This window comes from Cricetulus griseus, chromosome 2 (assembly GCF_003668045.3).
Source record: "Cricetulus griseus strain 17A/GY chromosome 2, alternate assembly CriGri-PICRH-1.0, whole genome shotgun sequence".
NCBI classification, from domain to species: Eukaryota; Metazoa; Chordata; class Mammalia; order Rodentia; family Cricetidae; genus Cricetulus; species Cricetulus griseus.
The window spans coordinates 96,002,546-96,024,047 of NC_048595.1; the positions used below are offsets into that span (position 1 = coordinate 96,002,546).

Genomic DNA, 21,502 nt, shown 5'->3' on the forward strand with positions numbered 1-21,502 from the left:
TGTTTGGTCAATGTGAAAAAACAGCCACTTCTTTCAGGGGGACGGGGGTTAAAGTGGAAAGAAGTGCAGCGTGTCTCCATGGAGATAAATGATCGACTACAGGCAGGATGGGAAGAATTGTTGAAGGAATGGTCTTGGAACTGAGCCTTGGGGTGACTAAGATAAGTAGGGCAGAGGGCAGGGGCAAGGTGGCTCCAGCATCAAACTGAGCAGAAGCAGAACAGCAAGGAGCAACATACATGAGGGTCATTCAATATGGTGGCCACACAGAGTACTGGGTGAGAACAATGGCAGTCAGAGAGCTTTGTTTCCAACATATTTATCAACGAGTAGGTTAACATCATAAAATTTATCCACTTCATGTGCACAGTGAATGAGGTTGAGTATATTTACAGAAGTGTGAACCCACGAAAATAGTTTTAGAACATCCTTAGCCCAAAGTTCCCTCATGCCTATTGATAGTCCTTTTGTTCTGCTTCTTTCACTTATGATTATTGAGAAGGAATCCAGGGCTATCATCCTATGACAGTTAAGTGCTGCCAACTTAAGTCTCTAGAGCATTGGGGTCTCAACCTTCCTAATGTTGCAACCCTTTAATACGGTTCCTCATGTTGTAGTGACCCCCAACCATAAAATTATTTTCATTGTTACTTAATAACTAATTTTGCCATTGTTATGTTTTTTAATGTACATATGTTTTCTAATGGCCTTAGAAGACCCCCAAAGAAGTCATGACCCACTGCTCTAGAATCCCCTGGGAGACGTGCCTCTGGGCATGCCTGTGGGGAATTATCTTAACTGAGGTGAGAGGACATGCTCATTGTAGACAGTACCATTCCTGGCTGGAACCCTGGGCTGTGTAGGTAAACTGGAGGAGAGGAACTGACAACACCAAGCCTTACAATTTCTGCTTCCTGTGATTGACTAGTAGCTGCTTTAAGTGCTTGCTGCCTTGACTTTGTCATGATAGACTGCACCTTGCACTGTGGCCAAAATCAATCCTTTCTCCATTAGATTGAATTTCTTATGGTATTTTATCACTGCAATAAGAAAAGACACTAAGATCCATCCCAAAATGTTACTGGGGTATGCTAATTATTTTAATTAAATGAACTTAGTGGAGAATGTGTGCTAAAAGGAACCTCTCCTCTGTCTCCCCTGGTCTACTTAAAGCCCAAAGCCACAAAGGAAGACGATTATCTCTATCTCTTCCCTGAGCTTTCATGAACTAAACTCATATTGAAGGAAGATTGAAATCTGTCAACACCAGTTACACAGGGACCCCACCCCCATTATATTCTATTTCAGTAGAAGGGAATCAGCCATCTCTTTTGTTCCTTTGAGGTGACAACTGTTTCTTTCACAATGAGTGTGATAATACTGGTAATGTTTTATCTGTTCTGAATAATGCTGCTGTAGGTAGTCACATGTAAGTCATTGTGTATGTTTTCATTTGCTAGATTTAGCAAGTGAAAATACAGGATGGCCAGTTACATTTCAGTGTCAGATAAACAACAAAGACAGTGTATTTTGTTCATTGCTTAGGATATTCTTACAATAAACACTTTTTGTTTATCTGGTATTCAGTTTTCACTAGAAATATTGTGTCTTATCCAACCAGTCTATTGCACATAAATACATGAAAATGGAACTGCTGAGTCATGAAACAGGGCTGTTTAGCTTTCTAAGAAATCCAATTTGTTTTTGAAACAGTGAAGGACTTTGCCAAGGAAAGTGTTAATAATTACTTGGTATATATTGTCTTTTTTCCTCCTCCTCCTCTTCCTCTTCCTTCGATTCTCCATCCCTACCTCTCTCTTTAAGAAAGGGTCTTGCTATTGTTAGGGCGTACACTGGGCTGACCCCGCCCCCTGACGACAGGCGGGGCAGGCACAGGGACTGCTATGTCATCACTACGTCACTAGTCACGCATTACGGACCTGTGTGAGGACTCTGCACATAAGTGGAACCTCCCTTTAAAAGTTCCAACTTCCCTGCTTCTCCCTCTCTCTCTGGCGATCAGCCATTAACCTTCTTCCTCTCTCTTCTGTCTTACTCTCTCACTGTTGTTCTATTTCTCTCTCTCTCTCTCTCGCTCTCCTGTGATATAATAAACTATTGTTAATGTATCTCTTGTTCTCATGTCTCATCTTGCGCCTTTTTCTTATAATTTAAGCAGGCCTTAAACTTTCAATCCTCCTGCCTCAGTCTCCCAAGTGCTGTAATTACAAGCATGTCACCACCCCTGTCATCAATACCCTCTATGAAGCTTTAATAGACATTCATGTGTCTTCTTAGGAAAATGCCTAGCAAACTCTCACCCATTTTAACACTGGATTGTCTTGTTGATTTTTATGAGGTCTTCATGTATTTGCACCAGTAAGATGGCTCAAAGGGTGTTTGCCACCAACCTAACCAACTTGAGTTTGAGTCTCTACAAGTCTACATGGAGGAGTGAACCTCATACCCCAGGCTGTTCTGTGCACTAAAATGTAGAAGCCTGTGCACGCGCGTTTATGCGCACGCGCACACGCACACCAAATGTAATTTTAATTATATATCCTTATATATCATAAACACAAATCTTTTCAGGTATATAATTTGCAGATGTTTTCAGTCTGGTTTGTCCCTTTTCTGTCAATGATGTTTTGTTTGCCCTGAAAGACTTAATTTTGATGAAGCCCAGTTTATCAGTTTGTTTTCTTAATGAGTTTTGTTGAAGTCTTTCACATGGTTTTTTGTTCACATGTTTTTTGTTTGTTTGTTTGTTTTTGTTTTTTGTATTTCCTTCCAGGAACTGTATAGCAGAATTGGGAAGTCTATAAAGATTTAACTGACCCTCTTGCTGTCTTTTTCATTTTGAAATGTGGCCATCCCCAGCAGCATCTGTTAAATGCTATCCTTTCTCCCACTGGGCTATTTTATTACATTATGGTATGCTTTTAAGGGTTCATCTCCTGAACTTTTATTTTACTGTTCTGTGTCTACTTTTATGCCAACAAACACTCCAGAATAGGGTATCAGATCCATTGGAGATAAGAGTTATAGGTAGTTGTGAGCCCCTAATGAGTGCTGAGAACTGAATTCAGGTTCTGTGCAAAAGTAGTATGCTCTCTTAACTGTGGTTTAAGATGTATTAACTCTGAGCTCCTTCTCTAGCATTACGTCTGCCTGCATGCCATGATGTCCCAAAATGATAATGGACCGAACTTCTGAAACTGTAGGCCACCCCAATTAAATGTTTTCCTTTGTAAGAGTTGCCACGGTCATGGTGTCTCTTCACAGCAATAGAAACCCTAACCAAGACAGATAGTATGTATTTTTCCCATAATTTCATCTTTAAACTATTTATATCTGAATCTAAAGAGTGCCTCTTTGGGCATTTTAGCTGATATTCTTGTGGGGGCCTGTATAATATTTTGGAAATATATTCTGAGAGCTCAGAATTTCTATTGTCTTTTAGATGTCATCTGATAGCCATTGAAAGGCCTAACCTCGGTGGGAAATGGCTCCTATTCTAAATAACAATAGCTTTGTGCCAGGGTGAGTCTACAGGCACCCTAACAGCTAATGAGACATGCTGGTGTGGAGTGCCTGAGGGCTTGAGTGCACGCTGCATAGGAGTGTCTCTAGGATTAATTGCTATTAGCCCCTTATACATGATAATAGACATCTTCTACCATTGCCCCTGCCTTTGGATAAGAAAATGCTTCAATAAACTGTGGCCTTCAGTATTAACTGATAGCCCTCCTGATATGACCAGGTGTCTTTGTCTGTCTTTAATGAGGTTGGATAGTTAGCTTTCCCACATCCACACACCCCCACTCAGGATCAAACCAGGTTGTTTGGCTGGTTCCAATGGCAGCACCCAAGACATCAGTCTGAAATAAATGGCCCCTGCAACGTGGGACTAATACGGATGGTCTGTAATATATTCCTCCCTCAGACAGTTCTACCATTGGAAATTTGTTTTGAGACAGGTTGAGCTCCCTTGAGGCATGCAGGCCCAGGCTATCCCCAAACTTGGAAATGTTGGACTTCTACCTCCTGCATGTTGAAATTATAGGCAGGCACCATCATAACCAGCTTATTTAATAAAATTATTGGTTAAATCATGCCTGCCATTTTGCAAATACCTCTAAAGTCTGAAGCCCTTTTCTTTCTGTTGTCTTTCATGTTAAATATTTTTACTGTACTATTCTTGTTTTTGCTGTTATTTCAACCAAGATTTGAGTGATGTTTTTAGTGGTTGCTCTAGGCTGCAATAATATGCATGTCAATCACAATCTTTGGGTTGAGGCTCAAGCAATTTCAATAAAACACATGGTTGTTACAGCACTGTTCCATTTCCTAATCTCCCAATCTCCCTTGTGCTGCTATCATACCCTGATCTATGCTGTAGGCCCAACAGGATAGTGTTGTATGTAATTATTGCTCTATACAACTTAATGAAAAACAAACAAAAACACACTTGTTGTGGTAGCCAATGTCTTCCCCACAGTTACCATCTGATTATTAAATCCAGCATGAATGTTGGTGCTCAAATGGATGAAATGTAGATTACTAACCAGGAAGAGCATCCTAGTTTGCCTGATGAGGCCCAAGAGCAAAGAAGAAAAACCAGATGCAATGTAACAGAGCAGAGGTGATGGAGGCAGAAAAGGAAGAAGGATCTGCAGTGGTGGCTGGCTTGGGTATAGGAGGGGGGCTGCCAGCCATGGAGAGTGGGTAGCTTCTACACACTCAGTTCTACAAACTCACGAAACAGTTCTAGAAACTATTATGACACCCTGACTGAGCTTGGGAGCTTATTCAATTTTGTCTTCCAGGAAAGAATGCAGCCACTGGTGGGAAAAAGTAGTTTATTTGCATTGCTTCTGTTTTCTACTGTAGTGTTAGGACGTAACTTAAGCATCTCCCTAGTTTCTATTTACAGTTCATCTGGAATATTACTACACATACCATGTACAATTTTAAAAACTTATGGGGAAACGCAGTTTATGGTTTTCTCTCTTCTTCACAGGCTTTTCAAAATCGTTCAACTTAAATGAAAATTTCTATGGACATCTGTACATATCTGAAAGCGCAGAGCTCACGCCAACAGAGTCAAAAGATTTTTGCACAAATTCAATAAAATACAGAAAACAAAGTATAGATGATGTTATTTGGGGTACAAATATAAACAATACAGTACCATCTGAGTAACTTAGCAACATAAAACTCACACTTTATAGAAATAAAACTGCAAACCTGGAGGATGCTGACAAATATTAAGCATTATATACACAATGAGGTAAATGTACCTTGGTCTCTTGAGAGGTAATTTAAGTTTAAAGCAAATGACATTTTGAAGCATCTCCTTGACATATAAAGAAATATCAAATACTCCATTCCATTGGCACAATGTGAAAAAGGGATTATCAAAACACAGTTCATGATATTCAACTCACAAATCTCGTTGAAAAAAAAAAAACTTCACTTTAAGTTTCAAGAAAGAGGTTGAATGTTACTGACCATATTTTTAAAATGTTTACAAGTGAGAGTGCATAACAGGATTGAAAAATATTGTACTGATAGCCCTCAGTTTTCCTAGAGAGAGCCCACAGAAATTTCAACATCCAACACATGAAGCTGCACTGCCATCTGGAACTATTCTTCAGAATCTCAACACACTGACATGTTCTGCTGAACTGAAACATAACAACATCTGGAATCTCCACATGTGGAGCCAGAACTCTCCCATGACCAAAGAACAGAGAATGATTTACAATCATTCTTTCAGTGCATGGAGTGAAAACAAAAACTTTTTCAGTGTCTACTGGGTAGATTTTGATGTGCATGTTAATGCTTGTCATTGGTTTTATGTTTCTGACAATGGGGAAAGGGTCAAATGTGTATGGACTGCAAAGTAGTCAAGTGACCACTTAAATCTGTAGTGAGAACCAAAGTCTGGAATTCTTGATGGCCATGGCACCACACCGGGCCTCAAGGCACTTCTTGAGTACTACTGTAGTAGAAGGATTACAGGCTCAACTCCTCAGGCCTTACTGTTCTACTAGGAACACAGCCGGTCACTGTTTCTGAGGCAACTCCTGCTGCCATCTAGCTGTCACCCTACTCTCTATTCAGAGCTAACATCAAAGCAGACCTATCAGTAGGGGCATCCCAGGCCCCATATTTGCAGACCACTCCCTGTGATACCCAATGACTCAAGGAAATGGAAAAATGTCACATAGCCTCCACCAACCACTTCAGTTTAGGTCTCAAAAGCAGCTCTGCAGTCCAAAGGCTGGAGGTTGGGTGGGAGACAAAAGTCTCTGGGCCACAGGTCAGCAGAAAGGCAGACTAGGAGCAACATAGTTGAAAATATTAGGGGCCCATGTTGTCTATGCCTCAGTAATACATACTTACTTCATGCTCTCTCAGCCAGGGTATTGACAAGATGATGTATCATTTGTCAGAAGATATGTATTAGCCAAACTACATCTTGGAAAGGGGGAGGGTATTTTTGATGGGCAATATAAACAATAGACTATATTACAAAATAACATAAAAGTATTTTTCTAATCAGATGTATCTGTAGTCATAGCCATAGTAACCATGACCTATCTCAGCTCTTAAGTTATTTTCATATTCATATTGGCCACTTGGGGATTATCAAAGTATCCCTGGACAAAAAATCAGCTATAAACATGTAAACTCAATTGAGAACAAAATTCCAACTTTACAAAAGTTCCCTGATTCATCAATAGCACATTTTATCTACTTAGGCAAGAACAACATGATTCTTCAGCCTCTGATGTGATGAGAAGCTTCTTCAGAAAAACCCATTTCCTTGTATGAAAGTAAGAAATTGTATTACAACTTCAACTCAGACAACTTTTGGTATGTTCTTAAAATTATATAAAAATAGTTTTAGTGATAAAATGCATTGGTCCCCTGGATTTCCATAAAGCAGATCTCAAAGGATTAGAAATGGAAAGAACAAAAAACAAAGGCCCCAAAAGTACCTGATCATAACACTAGAGCTTATTAAGCAGGTGACACAACACAACTGTAACAACAAACCCTTATGGTTACTTACATTGATGAAATCATGATAATTACAGAAAAAACTCAAATTTGTATTACAAAATACTAAACTTACTGTAAGCACTTTTCCCCATGATGTTTTTAAATGCATGAAACTGACTATGTAACATGTCATTCATCCTACAGTTACTTTGGTTTAAGACCAAATAGTCTTCAAATTTATTCTAGGTTTGAGATAAGACATTAACAGAAAGCAGCTGCTTCAGCATCAACAGTCACAATCTCTTCTTGACTAAACACTAAAGGTTATTTTGACCTTTTTATCTGGGAATTGGTTTCGCTATGTTCAACATCTTGCCTCAAGCAATGATAACATTTTCCCCTCAGAATATGATCACAGTGATAAAAAGGACTTTGAAAGCCATATGAACCCTGCAAAGATTTGACAGCATTGATGTAAAGCCCAGGCTTAACCAGCTAACTCCAGCACCAGTGAGAAGACCAACAGGCTGACTTTGAACATTTCATATGGCCAAGATGATATGAAAAGAGAGCTTCTGCTCAAAATGGCTGTTAGCCACCACTTGTCCCAGTATCGAGGGGGCACCGCACTCAGTGCCACCATGTAGTAATGCAGTTGCAAGATCCACACATGAGATAAAAGACTACGTTAAAAGCTGCCTTCCTCAAAGTGTAGCAAACTCAGAACTCCACTAACTCTACCCTTTCCAAGATAGAATCCACAAATACTTACAGCTATATAACATGTGAAAGTCAAGTACAACTGTTGCATATTCAAATTAACTATCTCTGTCTTCCTAGAAAAGGCCTATTATTTAACATTAACCACATTTGAATTTTAAATGCAATTTGTTTCAAAACAACAACAACAACAAAAAGAAAACAGTCTTTGATCAGATAAAGAAAAAAAAGGCTTCCAGAAAAGCATACAACTTTGCACAAGGCAGTAGACAAGCCTCTCCTTTCAGAAGAATGAGTCTGTATGACATAATGATTAAATCCATAAAGTACTGTGTGTATCTGGAGTGCCATTTACTTTTTAAAATAAACTCAGAAAACATATCTCAACTGCAAAGCTCCAAAGCTCGATGTGGGGTGTTCCCACATGACCAGTGACTGCTTATTGATGCTACTGCATTGCCTCAGTGGTTCAAGCACATTTGGGTAGGAGAAAGATAAATACTGAGTGACATCTACCACACAAACTCTTAAAAAAACAAAAATGACCCAGAAAAGATTTAGGTTACTCAAAAAAATAAACTTTTTGGATGAAAATGATACAGGACTTAACACAGACTTTAAGCAGTTCTGTTCATTTCCATTTAGAAAGAGGCAAAAGTGGCACTTACTGGTGTAGCACAACCCCACTTTGAAGGCATGTTGTGTTCCGAGTGTGAAGGAGCAGGAGCCATACATAAATACAACTGCATCAATTGTGCCCCTCACGCCTACATGAGGTCATTTTTTTAGACTATAGAGTTTTAGGTGTTAGGTTAAGATCCTGAAAAACTATAAAACAGTACATTCAAAGTGAATCAAGGAAACTAGTGGTTCAGAGTCCTCTGAGAATGTACTAATCAGGAGTGAAAATCACAAGTGCTTCTTCATCTAAGCTGACAGACACTCCAGCTCCTTCACCTCACGGATGACCATCAGCACAGCAGCTCCCTAAAGGGCCAGCAGTCATCTTCTAAAAACAAGCTTTGTTAATAAAAACAAAAGTAGACTAGACAACATTCTGTAACTGTCCTGGGAAGAAGCATCCATAGTGCACGCAAAGGATCCCTGTGGCTGCCTCTGGGCCCAGAGGAACCCTGGGAAGCTCTCAATTAACCACATTCCACTGCAGCACGAGGAAGCAGCATCCTCCGTTCGTTCTCAGTGAGGTAGAACAACCGGCCTCCCAAACACACCCAGGAGCAGATATGAAGAGAGCAGAGTTCCCTCGAAGCTTCGGTTACATTTTGATGCCTTCCTGTTGGCTGAGCTGTGACAATGTTTTTTTAATTCGCAAAGCTGTCAGCCTAGCTGCTCCATTGGCATACCAACATTCTCTCATAATTTTAGCCATCACTCTCAAGGCCTACAAGAAAATATAAGAAAAATAATTAATACATACATACCATTTGCCATTAATCTAGGAAGAACATCCCTCTAAGACTTTGTAAAAAAAAAAAATATGTATAAGGTTCCTATTCTAGCTTTGTAGTAGCAAATGCAGATTTAAGGTTCCATCAATATCCAGATGCCAGCAGCTGGAAAGGCTTTGGACAGGGGAGCTTTCTTAGATCTCAAAAGGCTGAATCCTGAATCAGCACTGAGCCAAAGAAATGACCCACACTGCTACCTTAGACACTGGGTGAGAACTTAACTCATTTTTAAGTACTTTAGAGACAACTGAGGGTGGAAAGTAGGAAGAAGTACTGGAACCCCAGCACTTGTCCACTCCAACATTTCACAGCTAGGAGTCCGTTAGCCACCATCCCAGCACAAGGCTTGAGGGTTTTTATCCAAGAAAGACTATCTCTATCACTATATTACCAAGGCTGGCTCTATAGCCCAGGCAAGACTTGAACTTGTGACCTTCCTGCTGGCTTCCTGATCAGCTAGGATTAGAGGCCTATGCCAGCAAGCTTAGCCAGTTCCATACTCTTACATGTTTCAATGAAGGCTTTTATAATTTATTTTTATTTTATATTCATTGGTGTTTTGCCTGCAAGTATGTCTTTATGTGGGAATTAGATCCCCTGGAAGAGGAGTTACAGACAGCTGTGAGCTGCCCTGTTGGTGCTGGGAACAGAACCCCAGTCTTCTGGGAGAGCAGCCAGTGCTCTTAACCGCTTAGTCATTTGAAATAGCAATAAGTACACAGAAAACTAGTAACCATATTGAGAAAATAACATACAATGATGGCATTAATCAGCATACTGTAATGGTAACTGTGCACTGTACATGTTCTTAATGTTAACCAATTTCTTCCTGCCTAAAGGCCATCTGTCTTTAACTGCTTCAGTTATTAAATATGTGTGTGTGTGTGTGTGTGTGTGTGTGTGTGTGTGTGTGTGTGTGTGTGTGTGTGTGTACTTCAAGTCCGAGTTCTCAAGTACCCAGAGATAATTTTACCCAAAGCACACCCTCATCTGTCAAGTTCTATCACATGAAGATCCTGAACACACTCAGCTTGCTCCTCTCTGGGTCTACACATTACATTTTGCTTGAGGTGTCGTACAAATTTTTTTTTTTACTCTAAGAAAATCTTAAGGAAAAGGAAAGCAGCCTTTCTCTTTAGGCTTGCTTTCCCCATGCATTAACATTTGGGCATGTGTCCTACCTGGACATTTTTTCTAGGAATGTTTATGTTTGGTATTTTTCCAACAATAAACAGTAGAACTTTGTAGAAATTACAAAAGTACGTGAGGGACTTCTAAAATCACAAAATACCACCGTGGTATAATTCCTTGGGGCCCCATGAAGAGCTCTAACATTGTTGCTATTTTGAGACAGGGTTTCATGAAGCCCAGGTTGGCCAGAAGCTGGCTGAAGTTAAGTTCGAATTCCTGTTCTTCCTGCTTTTACCTCTGGAATACTGGACTAAAAGACCTGTGTACCACTACCCTGCCTTAAAGTGGTATTGGGGAGCAATCCCTGGACCTCAGGTATGCCAATCTTGCACTCTACCAACTCAGTCACACCTGAGGGAGCACACTGATGTCAGTGGAGAACTTCTGAGGTGTCCAACTCTTCTTTCTTTTTCTGAAAGTTCATCTACAAAACATCAAGTCTGGAAGGCACATCCTGCTGCACTATCATCCTAGTAACAGCTGTCAATAGAACCTGTACCCAGACTGTTGGAAAGTACCCCCTCCCTCCCTCCTGAGGAGTAGTCCTACTGAATCCTAGGAATACAGGTCATACATCTGAAGCTCTGCAAGACCGTACTGAAGCTCCTCACCTTACAAAGGGTGCTAAGCTCCAGAGAACTGATGCAGCCTGCCCACATCTGAGTCTGAAAGGACCCAAGCCTGCATTGACAGTCCTCTACATTCTTGCCCAGTGTTTGTCATAGTGCTTGGGCTACATTGGCTAAAGGGAGGCATTCATTTCAACAGCAGGCACTTGACTTCATATGGCAGATCTAACAATGTCCAGACACCACTGACCACTGCAAATGTTTCATGGCCCTTTTTATAGTCTCAAGAAACAAATTATTCTATTTTTACTTATTTGTTTATGAAAAAGAAAAAGAAACCAAGAATTTTTCCTTATAGAAGAGTGACAAATTTCTGCCTCCTAAGTAGAAACAGTTTAGTAAATAGCCTAGTATCAAAAGGAAACACTCACTTCACAGCTCTGCCATCTGTTGGGAATATTTGGCCTTAACTTCTGTTCACAAACTACTTTTCTCATTTCTTCAACTGATGGATCAGAAGGTACAAGATCATAATAAGGCAGCTGATAGTCTTCATGAATTCCTGTATTGGTTAAAACAAAATCCAAATTAATCAGCTCCTGCCACATCACTGGAAGGATTACTTGAGAGGCTCATTACTGTGGCCCATCTCTACATCCAGTAGGTGAAGTGAGGTTCACAAATTTATGTATCTCACCCACATCTGCATCAATAACCCACCTACTTGAGTCATCACTGGGCTTGCAATTTTTGTGAAGGATAGTGTTGTCAACTTGACAAAATCTACCAATCACCTGGAAGACAGACCCGTGGGCATGCCTGTGAGGGATTATTTTGATTGGGAGGACACATCTTAACTATGGGCAGTACTACTTCATAGGCAAGGGATCCTGGAGTGTATAAATAGAGAAAGCAAGCCGAGCACCAGCATGCACTCACTGCTCTCTGCTGCTTGACTGTGGATGTCATGTGACCAGCTCCCTCAAGCTTCTGCCACTGTGACTTCCCTCTATGGTAGCTGTAACTTGGAACCACGGGCCCTTCCTCCCTTAGAATGCCTTTGCCGGAGCATTGTACTACAGCAATGGAAAAGAAATCAAGGCCATTTTGAACCTAGTGTGCTGTGATAACCAGGCTGACACTCTTGACTACAACTCCACCAGACAGAAGATGCGGATATACTCTTATTAGGAGATGTGAATCCCACAAGTCCCTTCCTCTGCTTGTGCCTGTTAATCTGATGTCCTATGCTATAACACCAAGCATACTCTATACATCACTGTCTCAAACTTTCAAGTTCTAAGTCTCACACAGATTCCTAAGCCTAAGAGACAGTGTCTGAGCAAACACTGACAAGTTCTCAGTCTAATATAAAACCAAAAGTTAAAACAAAATCTACAAAGTACGCAACATTAATAATGCAATTGTCATTATATGTCTAAGGATCCTCAACAATCAAGCTGGAGAAAACAACCAGTGTTAAAAAAAAAAAAAAAAAAGATGTAGCTGAGTCCATACTAAAAGCAATTTCTCAGGTGGCCTTTCAAACAACTAAATCCAAAATAACAAGAAGCTAGGTTCTGACACTCTCTGAGACTAAATAGCAACAGAACATGACTCTGGATAAAAGCTGTGTGTTGGTGAGGTTTATCTTTTGTTCCTGTGACATTCTCAGTGGTCACCTGTCAGACTGCTGACAGTAAAATTTCAGTCAAGAGAAAAGAAAACTCTTGACTAATTTCTCATGACAGATAACTGGGGAAAGGAGAGCGATTTACCACCAATGGAACAGCGCCGAGCAATTTCCCAGAACACTAAGCCCATTGCATAGATGTCAGCACGTTTGAAGGATTCAAAGTGTTTCATGTTTATGGAATCATCTAGGACTTCAGGGGCCATGTACCTAAAAAAGAAGCCAGCATTTCAGTCCACTACAAAACATATTAATTACTGTCTCATACACTGTCTTTTACTTCTGGTAAAAAGACACATGGGGTCTCACTATGAAGCCCCCGTGAAAAGTTACTATATATACTAAGCTGCTAAAAAAAACACCTACCTCTGCTTCCCAAGGGTCTGGATTAAAGGTGTACACTATCACACCAAGAAAACTTCTCTTTTTATTATAGTTCTGTTTTTAAAAATGATTCACTCTTCCTATTAAAAAAAAAAAAAACTTCCCAAGTATATAAAGTACAAGGTGAAAAAAAAATCACCCCCTTACCACAAGTGTTAACATGGGTCAGACCTCCTTAAACATGCACAAAACTATCACATAACTGAGATCATATCAGGCTCAAGCAAATATTAAGTATCTAAACTGGTTTGCAAATTAATGATGTTGACTAAATCTCATGAAATGCTGAAATGGCAGCTCCATGCCATCTGCCTTCTGATGAAGGTTTATAAAAGGCACACACTGAACAGCTGTGGCTGTTACCAATACCCTAATGTACATCACCCTCATCTACTATTTAGGGACTACATATTTTAATCTGGAAGCCTCCTCACCAAAACAGAAAAAAAAAAAAAAAAAACAGGAAAGAAGAAAGGGACAAACAGATAAAAGGAATGTCAGTCATGATGATGCTACATTACCAATTACTGGGTTCTGAAGTTTGTTTCTTTTTTGTTTGTTTGTTTTTGGAGACAGGGTTTCTCTGTGTATCCTTGGCTGTCCTGTTTCTCTGTAGACCAGGCTGGCTTCAAACTCAGAAGTCGGCCTGCCTCTGCCCTCCAAGTACAGGAAATCAAGTTGTGCACCACCACTGCCCAGCTCTATAGTTTCTAAAATCCTACTACAGCTACAGGTCCTTCAGACCACTACTGAGGCTCCCTCAGCCAGTCCCCCTGGAACCCAGAAAGTGTAATTATATTTGGATTGACTAAAGCTGCTGGCTTTCTCCAAGTTCAAGACATTAGCTGTGAAGAAAGGTTGTGAGTGCTTTTTAAACACAGTAAGACTTTGAGTCCATATCAGCTTGTCAGCCACATGAAGTGGGTTACTTTATTTAACCAACAAGGTGGTTGAATTAATAGTAACGACACCTATCTATGGAAGTTCTTTTGAGAACGCATGAATGCAAATATAAAAGTGTATTTGGCATTTCAACAAGTACCTGGAACATAAAACTGCTCTTAAGCTTCTTGCAATCCAATGGAATACACAGACCCAGACACATAAATGGTCAGTTAGAATATAATGTGAGAACAGTTAAGTAAATGCCTCCCTCAAATAGTCATTTATCATTGTGCTATGCCAGGAACATGTAAGGGTCCTGGGGACCAAAAAAGGCTTCCTTGAGTCAGGAGTGCTATTAAGGGGGATGTATGTTTTAAGGGCAGCATACACAAACGTTCTAAGGAAGAAAGACAACAGAAAATATGAAAACAGGCTTACTACAGTAGAAACTATAGCAAGTTATAGATGACTATTAGTTATTATTTGTGGTAGTTTGACAGAAAATGACCCCTAAAAGGAATGGCACTATTAGGTTGTATAGCCTTGTTGGAGTTGATGTGGTCTTGTTGGAGACGTGTGTCACTGTGAGGAGGGCTTTAAGTTCTCATATATGCTCGAGCCATACCCAGTGAAACAGACCACTTATTACTGTCTGTATATCAAGATGTAAATCTCTAGCACCATGTCTGCCTGTACACCACTATGTCCCATCATGAAAATAATGGACTGAACCTCTGAACTGTAAGCGAACCATCACAATTAAATATTTTCCTTTATAAGAGTTTCTGTGGTCATGGTGTCTCTTCACAGCAATAGAAACCCTAACTAAGACATTATTGCTCTTACAATTAACCTAGTTAATGATAATACTTTCTAGAAGGGTTGCTCTATCAACAGGTTCATTTTTAAGTTAGGTAACGAGGTTTCAAAGTAGCAAAGACTCTAAAAGCGTGTCAACAGTCTAATAAAGGACCAAGTTTGAGTTTCTGAAGAGATAGGAAAGAAAAGAAGTTGACATAAGGCATTACTAAACACCATTGATTCCTAAGTGTACCTTTTAGTGCCTACTCTATGGTTTGGAGCAATATCAATTGTATCTGTGGCAGAATCATGTCTCACAGCCAATCCCAAGTCTGCAATACAACAGGTTCCATTCTTCTTCACCAAGATATTCTTTGATTTCAAATCTCTGTGAGCAATAGCTGGCTTTCCTATTGGAAACCAAAAGTTAGACATGACTGCTTAACAAGTGACACCAATCACAATTTACTTTTAGATCTCAAAGCTTAGCCTGTCCCAGGATGAAGGCACTTGAGCTACATCAACTATAACAACTATAAGAACTACTACTAACCTCAGTGAATCACTGTGTCAAAAGGGATGAAGTTTTGTTTAAACCTTCAGACAATATAAATCTAAGAACTAAAAAACTAAGGTGAAAAAGTTGTTTGTTTGTTGATCTCTAAGTAAATCTCCAGACTTCTGAGATTTTCATTGGAAAACCATTCAAATTTTTAAAAGCTACACATTTCCAGTTAGGTTTCAAGTTTTGAATACGTATTATATTCACAGGAACTTAAGCATAAATAACAGGAATTATAGAAAGTTACCTTGGGTACCAACAATCTCCATGTGAAGATGGGCAAGACCACTTGCTGTGGACAGAGCAAGTTTGATCATCCCTTCCACTGTAACAGTGTATCTATTCAAGTAATCAAAAAGGGACCCATGCTCATGGTAATCCGACACCAGCCACAGCTGAGTCCATGTGCCATTGTCTGCAAATCAGAACACACATTTCAGTTGGGCTGCAAAGCACTTAGAGCCTACTCAGGCTGTTATCACTTTTCACTATCAATCTTGATCACACAACTGCAATATGATGTCACCTTAAGTTTGCACGAATTTCTTCCACATTCTTATATTCAATTTTATACACTGTTATGTGCATATATTCGACCCTCAGAATATACCCCATATTCTTGAGACACAGCAAGGATAAATAATTTAAGAGCAAAGGAATCATATTCCAACAATGTTGATTTCTTCATCCTACAGAGTAGCAGAGTTGGGGCTTCTGGAGCCTAGAAAGGTACCTGGGTCAGATTAGTGTTCATTGTTTGCTTATGGAGGAAGAAGGGCAGCAGGGAGTAGGAATGAGAAACATCCAGGGAGCCCAGCACAGTCTCAGCATAGATGGAATATAGCTTGTGAGAAAACTTTGGTGAGAATTGACAAGCTTTAGCGACAGACTGTAGAGTTCTCAGAGATGTTATTTAGTTGATTATAATTTCAATGTTGCTACCTCAGATAAACAAAAATAGTGGTACCTCTGATGCTGAGACAGGAACTGAAGTGTCAGAAGAGAAGGCTGAAAAGACTAAGACTGAGCCTCATTTTACACAAAGTGATTTGGAACCTACACAAAGTGGAATGTGGGTACTAAGAGTTCCTTGGTAAGCTGATACATGCATCTGAAATGTGTTTTCTCAAAGGAGTAACAGCAAGGATGCTAGTTAAATGCTATTTAACTGAGAAGTGAAAACAAGAGACAGCACAATTCAGTAAAAGATATACCCTTAAGTCATATACAGTTAGTTTTATGTCAACCTGACATAAGCTAGAGTCATTTGGGAAGAAGGAATCTCAACTGAGAAAATGTCCCCACTAAGTTGGCTTGTAGATGAGCCTGATGAATGATGGGGGGGAAGGAGGGAGCAGTGGCATTCACCTAAGGGCAGTGCCACCCCTACGCTTGTCCTGGGTGCTAAAAGAAAGTAGGCTGAGCCAGCCATGGAGAGGCAAGCCAGTAAAAAAAAGCATTCCTTCATGGCCTCTGTTTCAGCTCCTGCCTCCAGTTTCTACTCTGACTTCCTTTCATGTGGACAATGATTGTGATATGCATGCTGAAACAAACCCTGAAGTCCCCATTTTGGTTTTGGTCATGGTATTTTACCACAGCATTAAAAAACTAACTAAAACAAGTCATACTGACCCAGGCAGCAATCTAGGATCTGTATGCTATTGATTCCATGGCCTCAGACAAGTTTCTCAATGGGGTTATGCTTCTTTTATACAACACCAAACAACTTTGAAGACTCTTAGGATGTCAAAGAGAATACAGAACTAGATTTCTTTTTAAAGTAGGTAATACAATGTTTGGCACATGAGAACTTAAAATATGCTGATCCCTAATAGCTATAAACAAAAGAAAACATAAAATAAGATCTATAGAGGGGCAGGGGGAGGGGGAAGATAAGATCAAGAAAAAAGACAGAACTACAGAATCTGGAGAATCCTTTATTTTTCATTTTATTTTATGTTTGGGTGTTTTGCCTGCATGAAAGTGTTTTACCACTTGTGTGCCCGGTGCTCATGGAGGCCAGAAAAGGGTACTGGATCCCCTGGAACTGGAGTTACAGGCAATCGTGAACCACCATGTGGGTACTAAGAGTTGAACCTGGGCTCTGAGTCATCTTTTTAGCCACATGCAAAGTTATTTCTTGGTATTTCCAAAGAATACTGATTAGTTTTTTTCTTTTCTTTTCTTTTTTCTTTTTTGAACTGTTCTTCCTGAATTTCCTAAAGTCTTTTTCTTGGTATGGGTACACTACTAGCTCATGTGCATCTCTGTTAACTGTAACTGTGCTCTGAAAGTTCTGAAAGTTCAAAACTACAACAGATAGAGAACAGGGCAGGACAGGGAGATTTCCTGAGGTATCCAACCAGGGAAGAAGAGGGAAGAGGCTGTACATACAATGAGAGCAAGAAGAGGCTGGAGAGATGATTCAGCAGTTAAGAACGCATACTGAGGCCGGGCATTGGTGGTGCACGACTTTAATACCAGCACTCGGGAGGCAAGGGCAGGCTGATTGCTGTGAGTTCGAGGCCAGCCTGGTTTCGAGTGCCAGGATAGGCGCCAAAGCTACACAGAGAAACTCTGTCTCAAAAAACAAAAACAACAACAACAACAACAAAAAAAACGTGCATATTGTTCTTGAGATCAGAGTTCAGTTCCCAGCACCCTATTGGGGCAGCTCACAACTGCCTATAACTCCATCACCAGGAGAACCTATGCAACTGGCTTCCTTGGGCACCTGTACTCAGGGATACCCACACACAGATACACTCACATACATATAATTAAAAATAAATCTTTATTTTGTTTTGTTTAAGGCTGGCCTAGGCAAAATTAACCAAATCAAGAGGATTAAGATAAAGAGAACTGGGTAGGAAGTCTAGGTTCTGCTCATTAACACCCAATGAAGCAAAAAGGGATAGGAGAAAGCCAGTAGGGTCAGTTAGTTCCCACTGTGACCACCAGATGACAGCATCCACTTGACTACTGCTTGAACAAATGACACTTCAGGGCACAACAGGTTCAGCGATTTGCACTTATGTGTTGTAACCTGGAACATGCCTGAAATAAACCTAAAAGGGGGTTAAGCTTCAAGTGTAAACAAGAGTCACCACCATCATAGAATTAGACATCACAAATTTGGGTAAGTCCTTTAAGGGAACAATTTCTGTTTGTAGAATCACAGCCTTCTTACAGATCAGTCAGAAGAATAAGACTTGAGAAAAACAAATTGTAAAAAATAAAAGTAGGCTGGTATTGACACACACTGTAATCTCAGCACTGGGGATGGAGTGAGAAAGATCATGAGTTCAAAGTCAGCTGTGGCAACCTTAAAAAAAGAAAATATAGACAAAAAAAAAAAAAATACAAAAATACCTCAATAGTTGTGTGAGGGAACCAAACAGTCAAAACAGAAAAAAATGAGAGCCAGGGGCAGTCAGATTGTGATTACTACTTCAGTTTACTTCTTTGTTTTTCAATTAAATACTGAATTGTTGGAAGCCACGATAATCACAGCCTATTATCCATTACTGTTTCTACCACAATCACACACCATAAGCCTCCTGGTGTGACAGCTTACAAAGTTTACCACACAACTAGTGTGTATATTAGGAAACCAATGAAAACCAGTCAGCGTGTACTCTCTAACTGTTAACTTGATTGTAATTCCAGAAGCTTCAGAGACAAACCCTAAGTGTGTCTGTGAGGATGGTGTCAGAGAGGGCTAAATGAGGTGAGGAGACCCACCCTCAATATGGACAGCACTATTCCATGGCTGCATTAATAGGAAAAGGGGGACAGGGCACCACCCTCTACTTCCTGAATGTGATGCAATGTGACCATCTCCCTCATGCTGCCATCACCATTCCCTTCTTCATGAACCAAAAGAAATCCTTCCATCCTAAAGATGTTTTTGTCAAAATACATCCTAAAGATGTATTTTGTGCCAATAATAACGTAAGTTAACTAATATAGTCTCTAAATTTAATGTATGGTAAAATAAACTAAAATACACACACACACACACACACACACACACACACACACACACACACACACACACACACACACTTGTAAAACCCACTCATAACACCGACATTAGAAAAAGGGAAGGACAGCCTACTACAGGTCTCACCAAGATACAAATGATAATCACTGCTGTGGGGTTTGGTGCCGTTTGTTAATAGGAAAGCAGGAAATACATTAGATTTGGAGACAGGATGGCAAAAATTGGCTCACAATATAAGTCCCCAACAGATGTTAGAGGAGGAATTGTGGCACAAAGGTATTAACTGAAGCCATGAAGTACAAGCAGGGTCTAAGGTCGCTGCTGGCAATCACTCTCATTCTGACTCCACAGGTGCAGCATCCTTGCTTCTTGAGCATGTGCCCTGACCCCATTTCACACTTGCACTATATTGTCTGTAGTGTTTGTGTGGCTCCAGTAGCAAGGCAATTTAGGAGAAACATTTTGGTTTATCTGAGCTTCCTCACAGGAGTTATTTAACCCATCAGGTCAGAACAGAATATACTGACAAATTATTTTGACTCTCCTCAAAATAAGGACATTGTGGATAGAGATACAGCACAGTTGTAAAGCACTTGTCTAGCATGTACAAGGAAGGCCCTGAGTGAGGGGTGCTGGTCTGCACTGAGATGACCTTGTAACCCAGGTAGGGGTGGGTGGGTGGGTGGGTGGATTGGTGTGTGTGTGTGTGTGTGTGTGTGTGTGTGTGTGTGTAGGGGATTGGGGGGAACTGGTCTACACTGAGATGTCCTACTAACCCAGTACTGTGTGTGTGTGTGTGTGTGCATGTGTGGTCTGTGCTGCTCTATATGGAGATGTCCTACTAACCCAGTACTCTGTGTGTGTGGTGTGTACTGGTCTATACAAAGATGTCCTACTAACCCCAGTACTGGGCAGGGGTGGGGAGATAGAGACAGAGGGACGAATTATCTATATTGAGATGTCCTAACAACCACAGCACTGGGTGTGTGTGAGGGACTCTAATACACTGAGATGTCTTATTGGTCTGACTTCAAATTCTGAACCAGTTTATAGTTTTTCCTTCTATCACATGACTATACTCAACTAGTGGCCAGATTTAAAATAATAAAAGTATACAGCATTTTTATAGTTTTTTTTCCTATTTTATAAATCAATAAGGGATTTAGAAATATACTGACATGGGCCTCATGGATAAAGATACTTGCTGACAGTCCAATCCTGATGACTTGAGTCCAATCCCTGAAGCCACATGGTAGAAGGAAAAGACTCTAACAAGTTGTCCTCTGACTTCCACATGTGCACAGTAGCACACAAAATAAATATTTAAAATATATTGTCATGAAAACATCTTAAGAACATCTGATTTCTAAGACTGTTTTTGACCTAATCAATCTTACCTTTATAAAAAAATAATACTTGTTTCTCAAATCCTATTGATAGTGTTTAGCAGTTAACTCTATAAAAACAAAGCTCTTTCTGGACTTTGTTATATTCCACTAAAAGTAAAGAAATGGGCTGGGAAGATGGCTCATCTGGTGATGTGCCTGTCATGCATGACTGAGGACCTATAAGTTCAGATTCCTAGCATCCATGTAAAATCAGATGTGGTGATACACACCTGCAATCCCAGTGCTGGGCAGGTGGATGGATCTTTGAGATTTCCAGCAAATCAGTCTAGACAAACAGACCTATGTCCAGGTTCAGTGAGAGCCTATCTCAAAAACTAGGTAGAGAGAGATTGTAGAGACACCCAACATCATCCCCACACACGCACGCACGAGAAAGGAAACATCAGTGACCTTTGTTGTCTGCTGCTATAAATCCCAGGATGTTTTCATGGCGTAACATCACGGTCTGATAAATCTCTGCCTCTCGGAACCATGAACGTTCTTCCCTAGAAGAGAATATCTTCACGGCAACTTCTTCTCCCCTCCACTTGCCTCGCCAAACTTCTCCAAACCGACCTTTGCCAATGCTTTCTTGTAATACGATGGTCCTGGCAATTGTTCTCTGAACAAGTAGTGGTAAACCTAAATACAAAAATAAGTACAACATAAATCATCAACAGTCTATGTCACACAGAACAGCAGGCAATGCATATCCAGAGGGAGGTACTGCTCCTCAACATTTGTCTTACTAGATATATAGACTATATTTGCCTCCTCAACCCCCAAAACTGAAATGGGAAAAACCATTAAAAAATATAGT

At 40.2% G+C, this 21,502-nt stretch overlaps 1 protein-coding gene across 2 annotated transcripts in view; it reads right to left on the bottom strand.

Annotated features, from left to right (window-relative positions):
* Positions 1–4,845: 4,845 nt before the first annotated feature.
* The window catches only part of Tgfbr1 (transforming growth factor beta receptor 1), a 58,965-nt gene continuing 42,308 nt past the window's right edge, over positions 4,846–21,502 (bottom strand). For both annotated transcript variants that reach the window (XM_027403129.2, XM_027403130.2), the window contains exons 4-9: positions 21,094–21,324; positions 15,536–15,703; positions 14,980–15,136; positions 12,742–12,866; positions 11,395–11,525; positions 4,846–9,136 (exon numbers count right to left, since the gene is read on the bottom strand). In XM_027403129.2, coding sequence (XP_027258930.1) covers positions 9,011–9,136; positions 11,395–11,525; positions 12,742–12,866; positions 14,980–15,136; positions 15,536–15,703; positions 21,094–21,324 — 938 coding nt within the window. In that variant the 3' untranslated portion in view covers positions 4,846–9,010. The remainder of the gene's footprint in view (positions 9,137–11,394; positions 11,526–12,741; positions 12,867–14,979; positions 15,137–15,535; positions 15,704–21,093; positions 21,325–21,502) is intronic.